Consider the following 16,302-nt stretch of genomic DNA (forward strand, 5'->3'; position numbering starts at 1 on the left):
TCCAATTTAACAGCGCATCCTTTTAGAGAGCTAAGTTTCTGTTGCACTGGAAAAATGAAACTAGAAACTAAAATGTTCACGAGCTCTCAATTAAACAAGACTATAAAATGTAACATAGCCAACAGACATTCGATGAACGCAAGGAAACAAAAAACTGACTAGTTCTTTTTTAGCAAAACTTCCACTTTCGAAATTCAAACTAAAAAAATATGACCTTAAAACTCTGAATTTCAAGAACAATTTATGATTGACAAGAAATTATCTCAGATTGAGAAAACTGGATCATTAGGTACAACTTTTATTCCGCTGAATAAATCATTTAGAAGTCATTTAGGCTTTTCGTGACCTTTCAACTTTGCTGATCGATAGTGGAGTAAATATTATTTTTAAAAAAGCAAATGAACTGAACTTCAAAAGAAATATAAACCGCTCAAAACAAAACTTGAGCGTGAACAAATTTTAAGACTTGTTTTTGGAAAAAAAATAACGACCTAACTATACTGAGCGAAAAACAGCAAAATTACACAACAGCAAAACTTCAATGAATCTAAAAATCTTTTAGGAATAATTTTTGATTTTGCAAAAAACCATACGCTTGCTCGGATCGATAACAGAACTTGACTACTTCCCTGGTAATTCTTTTGAAAAAAAAACACTTTTTGGAGCAACATAACATGAAAAATAGACGCCTCCCCCCCCCCTCAGGGATTCGACCCCTTGCCGACCCAAAGGGTCCCCCCTTTGATACTTTTTCAGAAATCCATTTTTGGCCGACCGATCCTAAAATTTTTCTAAAGGCGCCTTGGGCGCCAATATATACTAACTTTGGGGAGAAGCGCGCGCCAAAAAAACGCGACTTTTTTGTCAAAATTTTTCAAAAAGTGCCCAAAAACGGCTTTTTTGACTGTTTTTTCAAAAATTTGCCTGCGGCGCCGAACATTTCGCCAAAATAAGGGCAAAACAGTGCTTTGGGAGAGCTCGAAATATCAATTTGGTCGACCTAAAAAAAAGGTCGTCAAAATTTTGGAAAATTTTTTGAAAATCCGCCCCCCCCCCTCGAGAAAATCCTAGATCCGCCCCTGGTTCCATGTTTTAGTCATAGTTCCGGAAAAACCTCGTCTTTTTAAAGTCAATAGACTTATTAAAACTACCTTATTCTTTGCATCAAAACTGGGTTCTACTGGTTAAATTTAAGCTTAACTTTGTTCAAATAAAAATGCAAATCAAATGTTTACTAGTTGCTGAAATGTAATCAAGCTTGCTTCAAAAGCGTTAGTTTGTAAGACTTCAGTTTATCCGACTACTTTTATTTCAGGAAAAATTTAGCGAAATGTTTCACGATGCAATTTCGTCGCGCAGTATATTTAAGAAAACTTTTTGAAAATTAAGTTAGATTAATCAGAAATGACTACACTTATTATAATATGTTCGAGTCATTACTTAAAGGGCTTGAAAAAGATACACAGATGGACAATGGAGCTCCATATCACTTGCGATACAACGAAAGACTAGCATTGCAAGCTATCAAATGAACACTAAGACGGAAATAACTCAGTGGAAACGAAAAACTTTTTTTAACGAAAAATTCAATCTCAGAAAAAGACACGAGAAATACAAAAACTCGTATATAGCAAGCTTGTAGTATTTTCGGAGCGTTCACTAAGCCAAAAACACGTGGTTAGACATCAATTGATCCGATAATAAAAAATTCCCAAAAGAAATCGTTGTCATAAAAACTTTAAAAGAATCAACAATTTTTTGGAAATACGAAAATTTCTATCTCAGAAACAAGACCACAAACCGTTGGAACAAATTCAACGAACGCAAGTAAGCGGAAAAGAAACTTCAGCTTTCAAATTTGTAATACAAACAGATGTCTAGAACAATTTTTACACAGAGGCGAAATGGTGCTTCGCGCCACATGCGATACAACAAAAAAATAACAAGGCAAGCTAGCAGGCAGGAAAAATAAGTAACTAAGTCCAGAAAATTGAAAAAACTTCACAAAAACCACAACTTAGAAAAAAATCCCAGAACCACAATCGACGGCATTTAATGAAAACTCAATAAATAAATAACAAGCGGCAATTTTGTTTTCGGTTCTATCTCCCGCAGAACCGAAAACAAAATTTGTTTCGTGAAAAACTATGAAATAAAAATTTATTCTGAAAATAATAGCATTTTGTGCAAATCCGGAATGAAGCATATAATTTATGCTTTCCTTGAAATAGCCCCGAAGTAAGTCACTAAGCCGATAAAATATACACCGAAAGTAGTTTTTAAGCGAAGAAAAAACGAAAAACAGCAAAAAATCAACTGTAAAAGCTAGAAAAATTCAAAAGACTAAACAAGACTAAATTTAAAGTTCCGTACAAAATAAAATCAATTCTACAATGGGGCAACTAAGCCGACAAAATATAAGCAGACAAACTATAGGCCCCGACATTCTTTTGGAAAGAATATTTGAGCAAACAAAAAACGTTAAAAGTAAAGGAAAAAAATACACGCAGTCAGAGGTCACAAACTTTAAAATTACAGGATAGAGCCAAAAAAAGTCCAGCAAAACTAGATTCAACCAAAAGTAAGTAGCATGATTTGGAAGGAAACGAACAAAAAAATCAGCGGATAAATAAGTTTCTTCCAAAAAAATCTGCTTCTTCCAAAAAAAATCTGCTTCCCAGTATCAAACCGGTTGTCTCAAACTGGTTCGGTGCTTTGTCTCAAACTGGTTCAGTGATTTTGTTAACCAAGTTGCTAACCAAAAAAAATCAAAAATTTTCGCTCAAAACCTTAGTTGCTCATACTAAAAATAGGTGGGAAGAGTGAAAAAATTTCAAGATATTGGAAACTTCTCAACGAAGTAGCATTAATCTTACAAAAAAAATAAGGAGTCGCCGCTCCTGTAAAAAAAATTCTCGCAACAACGGTTTTTTCGAAAAAGTTTCTAAAAAACAGTAAAAATTCTTTTCTGAAATGCAGACAACTTTTTTTTCTGCTAAAAACAGCGGAGGCAGCTCCAGCAGAAAAAATTCCCAAAGCCAGAAGGTAAATTAAAAAGAGACTATGGGGATAAGCAGACACACTGTGGAATACGCGGTCTTTCCATTGATACCCCTTGTTTAAAAATCGATGAAATACTTTGAGAAAATCTGAAATTTTTGATAAAGAAAAGATATTCAAAGCTTCTCAACAATATATATACACAACCAAAAATATGGTCGATAACGCTACTGGGAAAAACTGACTAAGTAACACTTTGAGTCTACAAAATTTCTTAAGTAACGCACTCCAATTATGCGTCTACAAAATTGCTAAGTGACGCAAGCCAACTATGACGCATTAGCAGTCAATTAAAAAAAAGAAATTTACCAATTAACATGCCTCAATTTATAGAGCTGAAGCATTTTAGCTAGCATACGAAAAAGTTTTAAACATCCGACCTCACCCAGGTTCAAACCCTCTTATTTTATTGCGGGTCTTCTTCCCTACCTCCTCTACGCTACAGATTCATGATACATTGAAGCTAAAGTTATATTTGTAATATAATTAGCATTGGATGTACTTAATAGCTGGTTATTGATCAAAATGAACACATTTTGTCGGAACAATATTTGCGTCGCAACAAACCTAAACGCATATATTTAAATAATACCTATTTTTATCCAACAGGAAATCTAATCAAACAAGCCAAGCAAGGTATTTGAATTTTAAATTAGCAACGGAACAAAACTTACGAAGCGGAAACAAAGCCGATAATATTAGAGCAGACACCAGTCGAGCCAAAAACTTTTATAAAAAAAATTTCAAGTCTCCCCTGAAGCTACAATGAACATCACTTGCAAATACCATTTACAGCACAAGAGAAATCAGTGACGTGGCAACTAAGCCAACAAAAATTGAGCAGATGAACGAAAGCCCGACAAATCAATTTTCATCGAAATTTTATTACACGACCTAAATAGGAGTCTGAACTACGTTCATCAGCTCATAATGGTTTTAGAACATAGCCAACAAACATTTGGAAAATAGTCAATGACCGCAAGTTAACAGAAAAAAAAAAACGAAAAACCGATTCATTTTTTGAAAAAACTTCAACTTTCGAAATTCATAGAAAAAAACATATGCCCTTAAAGCTTTTTGAATTTCACGGACAATTTATGATTGGTGAGTTTTTGCAAAAATTACTCCAATTTGAGAAAACTGGATCAACAGATGAAACTTTTATTTCGCTGGGAAATCTGATAATTAAATTCCATTTTCGAAACTAGAAGTCGATCACGTTTTTCGTGACCTTTACACTTTTGCTGATCGATAATGGAGTTTGCCTTCATTTTATCAAAGGAAATGAACTGAACTTAAAAAGTAATCAAAAGTCAATCCGCGAAAAGGTAAATTTGAGCGTGAAAAATTTTCAAGACATTTTCTGAAGAAAAAAATTCATCACGACCTATATAAAAGCATGACCTACGTTCATAGACTCTTAAAAAATTATTATCTTTCGAATGCTCACCATTAGCAGATTCGTTGTCCTTAAGAACAGGCAGAGTGCAGATTGCATGTAGTAGTTTGCAGGACAAATCGAAGACTGCTAGGAAATCATCCACACTTCCTTTCATACTGATTCCGTTCATAGTTATGCCATTCATTGCACTTTGACTGGTTGAGGCCAAAACTTGTCTGGAAACCAATGCAGAGTTTCTACTTTTAGCCAATCTTATTCTCAATTCATCCTCAAAACTGGCAACATCTGAAAACCTCTCCATCAAATAAGACGCATATCTTTGCAATACATTTTCGCATTCACTTTTACTCCCACTGAAACTGGGTTCAAATAGCTTCGATCGCAGCATCTTGTCGAAGAAACTTTTGATTGATTTTATACACGCTTCGACTACACTCGAGTTTGAGAACACCGATTCGCCCAGTGAATGTTTATGACTTTCAATCATATCGAAGTCGTTCGGCGAATTTGCGGGCGACGACTGACGGTTCACACTTGCGCTCATTGTGTCAATTTTATTTCCTTCAGGTATCTCAATCACAGCTTCGTCCTCTGATGTAATGTTTCCGTTCTGAGCGAGAGCAGTCGGACTTGAAGTGTCGCCCTCCGCTCGTATTTCGGTTTCGCCGATGTCAGAAGTTTTTCCCAGATTTTTCCCTTTCCGATTGGCCTCAACTAGATCATCCAAATCAGATGCTGCAAGTGAAGATTTGCTGGAAGACAAAGCTTTCTAAAACAAAGTTTTATTGGTTTCCATTTTCATTAGCCATTTTTTTTCGGGTGGACTCCAACAATCGGGTGGACTCCAATAAACTTTATGAAGGATATAATCTCCGAAAAAAATTGCAAATTGTTTAAAAATTGTTTTTAAATAAAAAGTTGGTATTTTATATAGTAAAAATGACCTTTTTTGTCTATCAAACAAAAATAAATTAACTTATACAATATTTTGGAGATTATACCCTTCTTAAAGTTGGTTTGGCTACGTAAGGGGCTCACTTTTATATAATTATGTCTGTGATCGACTGGGTATTTTCGGCGTAATTTTTGATTAACTAAGAAAAGCCAAAATGATCCATTTTTGGGGTAAAATTTCGGAACCGAATTTCTCAAAACAAATTACACCATATTAGTTCTGCTAAAATTTTAAGCAAGTTTTGTCTTCATAAGTTTTCATCTAAACTCAACCCAATTTGAGAAAAACGGGTTTTAAATTTCAAGTTTAATGCGTTTTGTCCGGTTAATTTAAATCAGCTTTGTATACTAAATAGACCAAACTTTAGAAATTGTAAAATTGAAAACATAGCCAACATAGCTAAGTAAACCGAAAGGCCGATGGTCCGCCGCACATTATGACAGATGCTCGCATCATGAGGGCAGATTGATAAACCTATTTACTAACCGTTTCTACGTCGACACCAGACACGTACTGACTGGACGTGACCTCGCTCAGATTGCCTGTGAACTTTCCCAGAGAGACATAGCAGGCCGAGGGGTGGACATACTCGATCAGTTTCATGGCCAACTTCAGACTGTCGTTGATCTCGTGCAGAAGCAGGGAGTCGCAATTAGCACACAACCACGAGATCATCTTAAGGATGAAAGTCGGAATGTGACATTCGAATGCATCTTCGTGTGTCTCCTAAATCAATCACCGGTAAACATGTTGACATATTGATTATGCTAAATAGCAGGCAAAACTGTGTAACAATCGCCATGTTTCAGTAAAACTTTACTCAATTGATTTTTTTATTTTTCGTATGTATATCGTCTGTTTTTTTTTATGTCAACACTAATTTTATACTGAAATTCAATCTGAGATAACAACTCGACACTGGAACAAAATCGATCAATGAGTGAATCGGCTATGGGCGACAGCTAACGATTGAATGATACATATTTCTGGCATTCAAATCTCACCTGACTCTGAAACAATCAAATTTCTCAAATCAATGCTTAATTGTGGCGATAAGTCAGTACCATAACAGAGTAGTGCTATGTAACTTAACATTACGAAATATAGAAATATTCGCTCTCAATCATAACTATTTTCATAACTAATTGTCAGCTAAAACCACAAAGCAAAAATCAAGGAAATTAGGCGTTTCTTCCTGCAATTTTGGAAAGCTGGCGCAAAAAAATCTGACTTTTTCTTCGTAGAAGAATACATGAAACTCTTTTTTTAATACAGAAGAACACATGACTATTTACAGAACTTTTTCCAGATAAAAAAGCTGTTGTTTGTGTTTCCATTAACTGTTTTTTTAATGAGGACTGCCATTTCAGATGATAGATATTCTGATGATGCATACAAGTTTGTGCGAAAGCGCTTAGTTAAACATTGACTGTACGCTCTGTGCTTTTCCTTTTTTGTTTAAGGGTTTAAAAACCCATTTGTATATCTCGGCGAACAGTAACAACTCACGAGAAGAATGATGTCGAGAAAGAAGCTGACGAACTGACACAGCTCGGCAACTGTTATCTTTTTAGCAGGCAGATTGACCCCTTCAAACTGAGGCCGAGTCGACTCTTTATCAGTGCAAATTACATCAAGCTGACATGCAAAAAACTGCCATATGAGGTCTCCCGGTTCTCGCTTCTGGATTTCTTGGAACAGAAGATTCGCAGACTTTATTAGATCTCCGCTCGCCCTGTTGTCCAGAAACATGTTTGATAGGAGTTTGTGTGTACTCGAACCGGAGCCCGACCCAAGAATCCTGTTGTACATCTCGTCAGCTGAGATTCCTAACATAGCTCTCGTAAGTGAGAGAAGATATCTGAAGAGATTGGTGAGGACGCTTCCGTCTTCGGCCATAAGCAATGCATTCATGTCTGTTTTGCTATCGAGGAGAGTGTTCATGACCCTGAGTGGTCGCAGCATCAAGTTCCGGTTGAAGTTCTTGTCATTTTGGAGAATCAGTTGTTCTGTTATAGCGATGAACATATTGAGAGAGGAGAGGAAGATGCCTTGATTGGCTACATCATCAGATTGATCTACAGAAGAGCCGTTATGATAAAAAAAAAATCATGTACGATGAAGAACCCGGAATTTTTTAAGCAAAGGTCTTTGGTAAAGCAGCAAACATTCTTCACTAACTAGACTTTCAAATCGAAAATTATCAAAGTTCTAAACCTCATCAAATCATTCGAGGAGTCTGACCAGAGACTTATAGTAGGGTCAATATATTATAATGAGATGATACATTATAAAGTAGCAGATGAAGTAAAAAAAAGTTAAGTAAACGGTTTAACGCACCAAACACCCACGAGAACAGTCTGCGATTCAGTGAGAGATCTTTCCGGAGCAGGACATTGAATGCGGAGCAGTTGAGAAGAATGATGTCTTTATCTGAGACGTTTAGGTTAGTGTTAGCCTGTCCAGTTAAACTGATCACAGCGTCTAAGGCTATCCGCTGCACGAGTACGGTGGCGTCTTGTAGACATTCACACAGGGCGTGTATCTAAACAAAAATTCGAAAGACTAAGTCAAAGCCAACATTTGAAACACTTCATTACTTTTGCTCGAAGAATATAGTTCCTCAAATAAACAAATAAACGGTGCCATCTAGCCGAGTGACTATATCGCCCAATCAAATGATTTTCAAAAGAAACAAACCATGATTTCGGAATCGATAAAGACGGAGTCTTTAATAGTGTTGGTTCCATTCTGTTTGCTTTTTGAATGCACCTCAACGATAAAAGTAAGTGCTTGAAATCGAGTTGAGCTGTTGTCCTTAATGCACTTCCAGATTGCGAAATTGAAATTTGCCGTATTTCTTCGAAATTTCTCAAGCAGTCTCAATGTGGGGTTGAAATATTCCGAGCCTTCCTCCAGTCCAGGAAGCACACCGTGAATAAGTGCCGGCATTGCAGGTTGTAGAGCGTTTCCGAGCGGGACATAAAAGTTCTCGTACAGTTCCAGAACCTTCGGTTTAGCTGACATGGAACAGGATCCCAGCAAGGGGAATACACCCGTCGAGTACAGAAAGAGATCTTCGCCCAGACCTTTCCTGCCTAAAACCAAAATACTTCAAACAGTCATTAAATAATTTAAATGTTCACTAACTTTTATTGACAAGGATAAGAAAGAGGACAAATGAGAGATCCCAAGTACATTTCCTCTCAAAAAATGCAAAAAAATGCTGTTGTTTTCCAGGAAAATCGATTAGTTTTTAGAAAGAGAAGTTGCAAAACCGCTATATTAATTTACGGAAATTTTCGTTTAAAACACAATGGCGAAGCGGAGCTTTGCACGACTTGCAATACAACGCAATCATTAAAAAAACATTAGTCGAAAAAAATTGAAGCACGTTGAAAAAAAAACTAGGTGAACCAAAATTTTCGTATGCCTCGATGAAGGACACCTAGGGACCAGCTAAAGCTGAAGGTACGTGTTTGTTATTTTTCGAATTTGTTATACTGATGCGAAGGAAATGCGAATTACAATAATTGAACTTTGCCCAAAACCTTAATTGTTTCTCAAATAAAATAAGTGAAAATTGTCGAGATTTTAGAATTTTCAAAGACATAACCTTTCCCATAAAAATAAGGACTAGCAGCTTCTGCGGGAAAAAGTCGCGCAATCGCTTCTTTCGATTTAAATCTTTATTTAAGATTTGATAGGGTAGTTTTTGAGAAAATTCAAAAAACATCTGCAAAACGGTCAAAGTTCAAAAACTTGCCTTTCCGAAATTCGTAACATTTTTCTGCTAAAAGCAGAGGGTGACCGGTAAAGCAGAGATGATTCCCAAAATTGTGCATCTCGATTGAACATTTGACCTGAGAATTGGCACAGTAATTTTCGAGTAGAGTAAAAACTTTCACAAAAATTGTCAAGGTTTCAAAACTTCGACTTGCTTGGAGGCAGAAGTCCAAAAAACGGTAACAATTCAGAAAATTGAAATTTTCGCCAATCATAGCTTTTCGTTTAAAATAAATTGGTCATAGCGGCTTATGCAGAAGAGATTCGCTGGATTATTTGATAGTTTTCAGACACAGAAAAAATAACGACTCAGAACAACTTGACCTTATTCCATCAGGCTCTCACACGAACGGTTACGGTTTCATACAATTGCCCCCCCCCCCCGTAGAATGACCTACCGTAGAATGCCCTCGCCAATTATGTGTTAATTCTGCAAAATAATTCTGTATAAAATATTCATTTCATATGCTACTAATTACAAAAATTGATTTCATTTTTCGTTTTAATTCGTTAGTTTTAATTCATTTTTCTTTAGTAATACGCTCAATTCTGGTCAACGAATCTAGGCTACACTCAATGCTAGTTTATGACACATCTATATTTTCACCACCCAAAATCAATTTGAGGGGAGCGGAATTTTACAGCTGATCCATTTATCCAGTATAACAAAACCAAACTAAATTTATACACAGAGGTGAAGTTGCAATTCGCATACACAAGCAAAAAGTATGACCGATAACGTTACTGGGAAAAAATGAATTAGTACAAACTTTGGGTCTAGAAAAAATTCTTACGTGACGCACGCCAATTATGAGTCTACATAATTGCTAAGTGACGCCAATTATGACGCATTAGCAGTACCAGTCAATTTGAAAAAAAAAGAAGAAATTTACCAACTGAAAAAAAATTACCACTTTATAGAGCGGACGCATTTTAACTAGTTTACGAAAAAGTTCATTGAAAACATCCGACCTTGCCTAGGTTCGAACCCTTTTATTTTGTTGCCGGTCTTCTTCACTACCTCTACGCTATAGATCCATGAGACCTTCAAGCTAAAATGCCATTTGTAATGAAATATTCTGTGTTAAAATCGCGATACAACAATTATACAAGGCAATAAAATGCGAAGTTAGCATCAAAAAGAATCAACGAGACTTGAGACTTATAAAAAGTTAACAAGTTCCCCCCTCGCCCTCAAAAGATACAAACTAAAATTTCTAATTGCTCGTCAAATGAACCAATATGAGGCCACTAAAGTGATATAATAAAAGCCGAAACTAATAAGGACGAAAAAAATGAAAAAAGCCAAAAATAAAGTCGAAAGATTGTGTGAATACTAAAAAATTATTAAGTCTCTCTCAGCCTCAAAACACAAACACGCACAGAATTTTTTCTCTGGTAGAAAGACGCAATATCAGGATATTAAATCGATACAAAAACAGGCCGAAACCAACTAAGCCCAAAAAAGGAAAAACAAAAGTGACGAAAAAAAATCGGTCGTAAAAAAAACTATTTCGAATAATAATTTAGCAAACTGTGCGACCCAGAGGTAAGCATAAAAACTACATTTCCCTTGAGCAACTCAAATTTATGATCTTAAGCCAATAAAAGAGCCGAAATCACGTGGACTGAAAAAAATCTAGCAAAAAAAAAGAATATTCATGAAATTACATACAGCAGACGTAAATCAAAACACTGAGAGCAACCACATAGCAATAGCATAGCAAGAAAAACCAATTCTACTATAAGGCAACTAGGCCGACAAGACATAATCAGACAAATAATGAGCCGACAACTTTTTTGAAACGGAATCTTTCCCGTTTCAAAAAGAAACAATTCCGGGTCAGATTCGAACCCAGGACCTTTGCCGTACCAGGCGAAATTGTCACGTCCAGGCTAGGTGGGCCTGGAACGCTAAGAATTTAAAGTGAGCCGGGAATGCTCAGAAGGTTCCACCAGATATGAGTCCGGAAGTACACTAGAGATGAGTCTTGTGAACAAAGAGGCTTACGCGGAGAAAAGTCTAGTACCCGATTGCAGAATTAGTCCGGTTACCGCACACTTGCTCTGGCAAAAGCAAGTATTTGGTGGTAGGCCAGCAAGCCGAAGAGCCGGAAAAAAAATTACCATTCCAACAAGCCAAAAATTAATAGTGTTATGTTATGCATCATTAGAACAGATTGAGACTAATGTTATGCAATTGTTACGTAATTGTGATGTAATTCACGTTATCTTGATGTAATTTCGGCTCCAAGAAATGGTGGTTTGTAGACATGGCGGTTTATTGAACATACGCCAATTTTCTCCAAACTGACTTTTTTTTCAAAAATCTTCATCTTTTGAATTTCGAAGAAGTAAATGGCCATAAATTGCTTTGAATTTGCAGTACAATTTATGATGAACACTTATTTGTTAAATTTAACCCAATTTGAGAAAACTGGATCAATAGGTAGAACTTTTATTTCACTGGGAAATCTGATAATTAATTTCCATTTTTGAAATTAGACGTCGTTCACGCTTTTCGTAACCTTTACCTTTTTACTGTTCGACAGTGAAGTTTGCCTTCCTTTTAACAATGGAAATGCACTGAACTTAAAAAGAAATCAAAAGTCAAACCGCGAAAAATCAAAATTGAGCGTGAAAAATTTTTACATTTTCTTGAAAAAAAAACAAAAAAAAACCAGCAAGATCTAGATAAGAGTACTCACTACGTTCATTTCTCTTAAACAACGGGTAGATGAAAAGAAACTTCATTCTGAGAGGATACTTTTAGCTTTTCACTATGACTTTTGACAAGATAATTGTGATCAGAAATTCTAAGCTTTTTATAGAAGAGAACATTTTTTATGCTTAAAAATTATAACAAGCACAAATTTTTAAGGTGAACTAAGCATTCAAAAAACTAACATCATCAAACTTTAGAAATTTAGCTTCAAGCATAAATTGTGCAGTAATCTTTCGTCTATAGATGGCTTGGACAAATGATCATGTTGCGTGCATAAAAATCTCCTCGATATCTTTCAGGCTGATTCAATAAACAATTTCTAAGAAGAGCGTATAAGTAGAGCGTAACTCGAACACTTGATTGCTTTAAACAGATCACGGAATGTTCGGAACACAATAGACGTTAAAAAAATTCAATTTCAAATTCGTTTGCCGTAACGGTAAATTAGAGTCGAGTCTGAATACCAAGAATATTCCGACCAGATTCTCACGACTTACAAACCACGCTGAAGAGCTCTGAACTTCAGAAATATTCTATGATGAAACTTTTACGATGAGCCCAATTAGAAAAAAAAACACTGATCAATGGATAAATGTTTTATCCGCTGAGAAAACTAAAGTAAAAAATCCACTTTCGAACTTAAAAGTCATTCACGTTGTTTTCGTACCATTTTCGGTTTCTTCATTAGACAGCATGATTTGCCTTACTTTTAGCAAATAAACTTGAATTGAACTTGAAATCAAATCAAAAAATCAAACCGCAAAAGATCAATTTTGACGTGATAGCCCATGTCGAAAAAACCCAATGTTGAAAAAGCCCATCTAAAAAAATTACATACGTTTCTCTGGAATGATGTTCAGTTTAAAAACATCAGCTGAAAGTACTTGAGCAAAAAAAATAAAACAGGGAACAATACAATACACAGAATGACAATAAAAGTCTTTGTTGCCCTCTTGTGTTTTATGATCCGCTCGGACATGGTCGACAGCGGAAACCACCCCGACCTCTTTGTGAGTTTTGGTTATTCGAAGAGTTATATCGACCACCCCGAGTGTTTATATAATGTACTGGTTCTAGCTTTGTTGTAGTTTGTCCCCCAAATGGGTTTATCTTCATAGTACGACTATGTTCAATTCCTTTTTCTCGACGAATTGCATACTCGTATGCGTCTTGTGGGGTCCGTGTTTGTGCTAAGTTCTTCCGCGGTTTTTGTACATGTGTGCTGTAAACATGTCTCTAACCCATTCATCTTCTCTGTCCCCGCAATCAGCCCGTGAGGCTAATTCGACTAGATCTGCATGAAATTGTTCCAGACTTTCCGACTTCTTTAGTTTACGGCAAATAAAATTATATCTCTCGAATGCTACAATTCTGTTAATAACAAAGATATCTTCCAGTTGTCATAAATTCTTGTGTGGTTACATTGTGTAATACAAGGTTAGGTCTTTTCTGTTGAACTTGTCTTTGACCTTCGGCTCCCAGACAGAGAAAGAGGTAACTCCGGACTCTTGCGTCTGCTTCGTCCCATCTGTACGAATTGCATAATACTCCTTTCTCCCGGGCTTTTATGACGTGATTCTCCCAACCAACTCGTTTCTCTTGATTGCGCACCTCGCGGTTTTTTCTTTGTGCTTCTGTTTCGCCCTGTATTTCAAGTTCATACACAGGTTCAGCGGGTTCGACGAGTGTTGGTCTGGCTCTCAATAAATTCCGTATTTCGATCCCATCCTTTGCGAATACAGCCATCTCCAATATGGCTGCCCACTTTGACCATTCTAGTGGTGGTTCGGCAGACGCTCTCTCCCAAAATGGGTTAATATTCAGTGGGTTTTTGGAATATCCTGCTGGCTGCGCCATGTCATACTGAAGGGTATGATATTCTAATCCTTGAATCCGAATGGATCGATAAACCTTATTTCTCAGTCGGAGCGATATAAAACGACTAGTTGACAGATAACATTAATTCAACTCTGTTTTTTATTTCAAATAGAGTTCGTCTTCTCTGTCTATCAAGGTCAAGTGACCGGCCGTCTAGGCGTTTAGCATAAGATTATTAATAAAATAAATAACACACATATAAGGTTAGTTTGTCGATCCAGGCCGGATGACAGCAGGGTTGCAAGAAATATATATTTCGAGTTAAAAAAAACACGTTTTAAACATTTTAAAACACGTTTTAAACAAAAACTATGAAAGTATATGCAGTCTGTGCACCGTACTTTTCCAAGTTGAGTGCTTTTTCATTTCATTTTCAGTAGGATCGACTCCGAAAAAATCGGATACAAAAACAAACGGAACAAATCAAGAATAGAAGAAATTTACCGTTTCACGTCCCTTTCGAGCCATTCGCCTCGTTCGATACCTCGTTCACCAAATCAATCGAAGAGATTTTTCCACGAAAACAGTTCAGTTAGTGAAAGCACATAAGAAAAGCTGCCAATCAGGGGGAGTTGTTTTAAACAATAAATTATTCTGAGTTTTAAACACTCAACTTAAACGTGTTTTAAACAAGACATGTTTTAAACATTGCAACCCTGTAAAAGGGTAACAAACTGCTTATAATCAGAATAAAAGTCCATGCTTTGAAAAATAAGCCGATACAAAATAAGAAGACTAACAAAAGTCCGCTTATTCAAGTTTTCCCAAAAAAATCAAACTCCAAGCACATAGAAAAAACTAAACCCATAATTTATACTAAGAATACCAAGGCTCGTGCTTTACTACTGGGCCAAGACGGAAAGAACCTGCTCAATTTCCAACAGATTTATAAGAAAAGTTCTTAAAAAAATGTAATTCCCGATTACAAGTACACATGCTCTAGCGAAATACTTGGCAAAATCCAATTGGCAACAAGTTGACTAAAAATTGGTAACAAGTTGAAATTGGCAACATCCAATATATATTAATTTTTTCAATTATGGAATCTATTATATAATTGAATGCGGGCTTTGCTATCTTCAATGTTTAAGCTTTTTCGACGAATTTTTTTGCATGTTTAACGAAAGAATTTTTACTTGTTTAAGCTATATCGTGTATTGCACTGCTTGAGAAATTTATACATTTTCCAATTTATGAATGCTAGACCAATTATGAGGCCAGAATGTAAGGCTGTAGCGATGCGGCCAGCATCAAAGGGTGGATCTCTTGGAGAGCGAAACTTCAACTCAACATTTTCCATAGTTTCGTAACGCAAATCTTCAACTTTTTCGTTTCAGTGGTTCAACAAAATTTTGTAAAAACAGCAAACCCTATACTGAGGAGCTGCCAGGGTTCTCTCAGTGGTTGCAAACTCGGCATCCAAATATGAAAACCGGAATACCCGCGGTCTTATAAAATGACATACATACAAAATACATAAATCTTCAACATAAAATTTTCTTCAACATAAAATCTTCAACAAAACTTCAACATAAATTTTGAAATACCCAGCGCTATAGTGGAGTGCCGTCAAGGTACTTTCCGAAAAAAATATCAGAGGTTGTAAATCTTGCCTCCAATTGTGACTGCTCAAATTATTCAAAAGTTGTCGAGACAAACTAACTCAATGCGAGGCACTAAATTTTAATGCAACAACAAGTAAGAGGCAGCAATTTGCGTAATTAATTACACAAGGCAATTTTTAAAACTCAGCTGGAATACTCACCTATTACATCGAAAATTATATGGTATATTTCCAGAGCCTTGAGATGCACGCCTGACGGCAAAGCAGGGTGTAGGACTTGAGCAAGCCTCTTGGCAACCAAAGATTTTCTCGGTATGATAGTATATTTTCCTGAGTAACTTTGGAGCACCTAAAAACAAGTATACTCATTCAGATTCTTGACCAGATTGATGAACGGATACGCAGTCCGAAAACACTACCTTTTGCATTTTAGCCAATGAGTTAATCAAATCGGCCCACTCTCCGCTGCCCTCAAAAGCTTTTAGAGCCTTATCCATGCTTGAGGCATATGATCTGAACTTCGAATCTGTTGACAACAGATTGGCCTCTTCGTTGTAATTCGACGAAATCTCCATTTCTTTAATATCAGCTATATTCTCTTATGATTAACATTCAAAGCACCTGAATCAAAATCAAATTAGGCCACTTCGCTTTTGGCAATCAAAACATTTGAACTCGTGATGATTGGTACTTCTAAAACTTTTAATAGTATATTATCAAAGAGATAGCACGACAAAACAAAAGAATCATTTCACTTCATCTGATCAAGAAGGTCTCTTTTTTAAGGGGTCCGAAAAAAGTTTACCAAAAATTATCATGGTAACAAAAAAGTACAACTCTTGTCCCTCGTCACTTCATCCAGTCAAAACTCCTTAAACAATTACCAATTAGCGAAAATTAAAGTGTAACGCGAAGGAAGTTAAGTCGAGATG

General features: G+C 36.2%; 1 protein-coding gene across 1 annotated transcript in view; it reads right to left on the bottom strand.

Annotated features, from left to right (window-relative positions):
* LOC134852404 (protein dopey-1-like) overlaps positions 1-16,302 on the bottom strand; it is a 247,182-nt gene that overhangs the window by 6,847 nt on the left and 224,033 nt on the right. Inside the window, exons 2-8 of the mRNA XM_063868547.1 lie at positions 15,790-15,991; positions 15,572-15,719; positions 8,118-8,515; positions 7,758-7,962; positions 6,927-7,495; positions 5,904-6,143; positions 4,511-5,231 (exon numbers count right to left, since the gene is read on the bottom strand). Of these exons, the coding sequence (XP_063724617.1) occupies positions 4,511-5,231; positions 5,904-6,143; positions 6,927-7,495; positions 7,758-7,962; positions 8,118-8,515; positions 15,572-15,719; positions 15,790-15,945 (2,437 nt within the window). The 5' untranslated portion in view covers positions 15,946-15,991. The remainder of the gene's footprint in view (positions 1-4,510; positions 5,232-5,903; positions 6,144-6,926; positions 7,496-7,757; positions 7,963-8,117; positions 8,516-15,571; positions 15,720-15,789; positions 15,992-16,302) is intronic.

The sequence above is a fragment of the Symsagittifera roscoffensis genome, chromosome 1 (genome assembly GCF_963678635.1).
Source record: "Symsagittifera roscoffensis chromosome 1, txSymRosc1.1, whole genome shotgun sequence".
Taxonomy (NCBI): Eukaryota; Metazoa; Xenacoelomorpha; order Acoela; family Convolutidae; genus Symsagittifera; species Symsagittifera roscoffensis.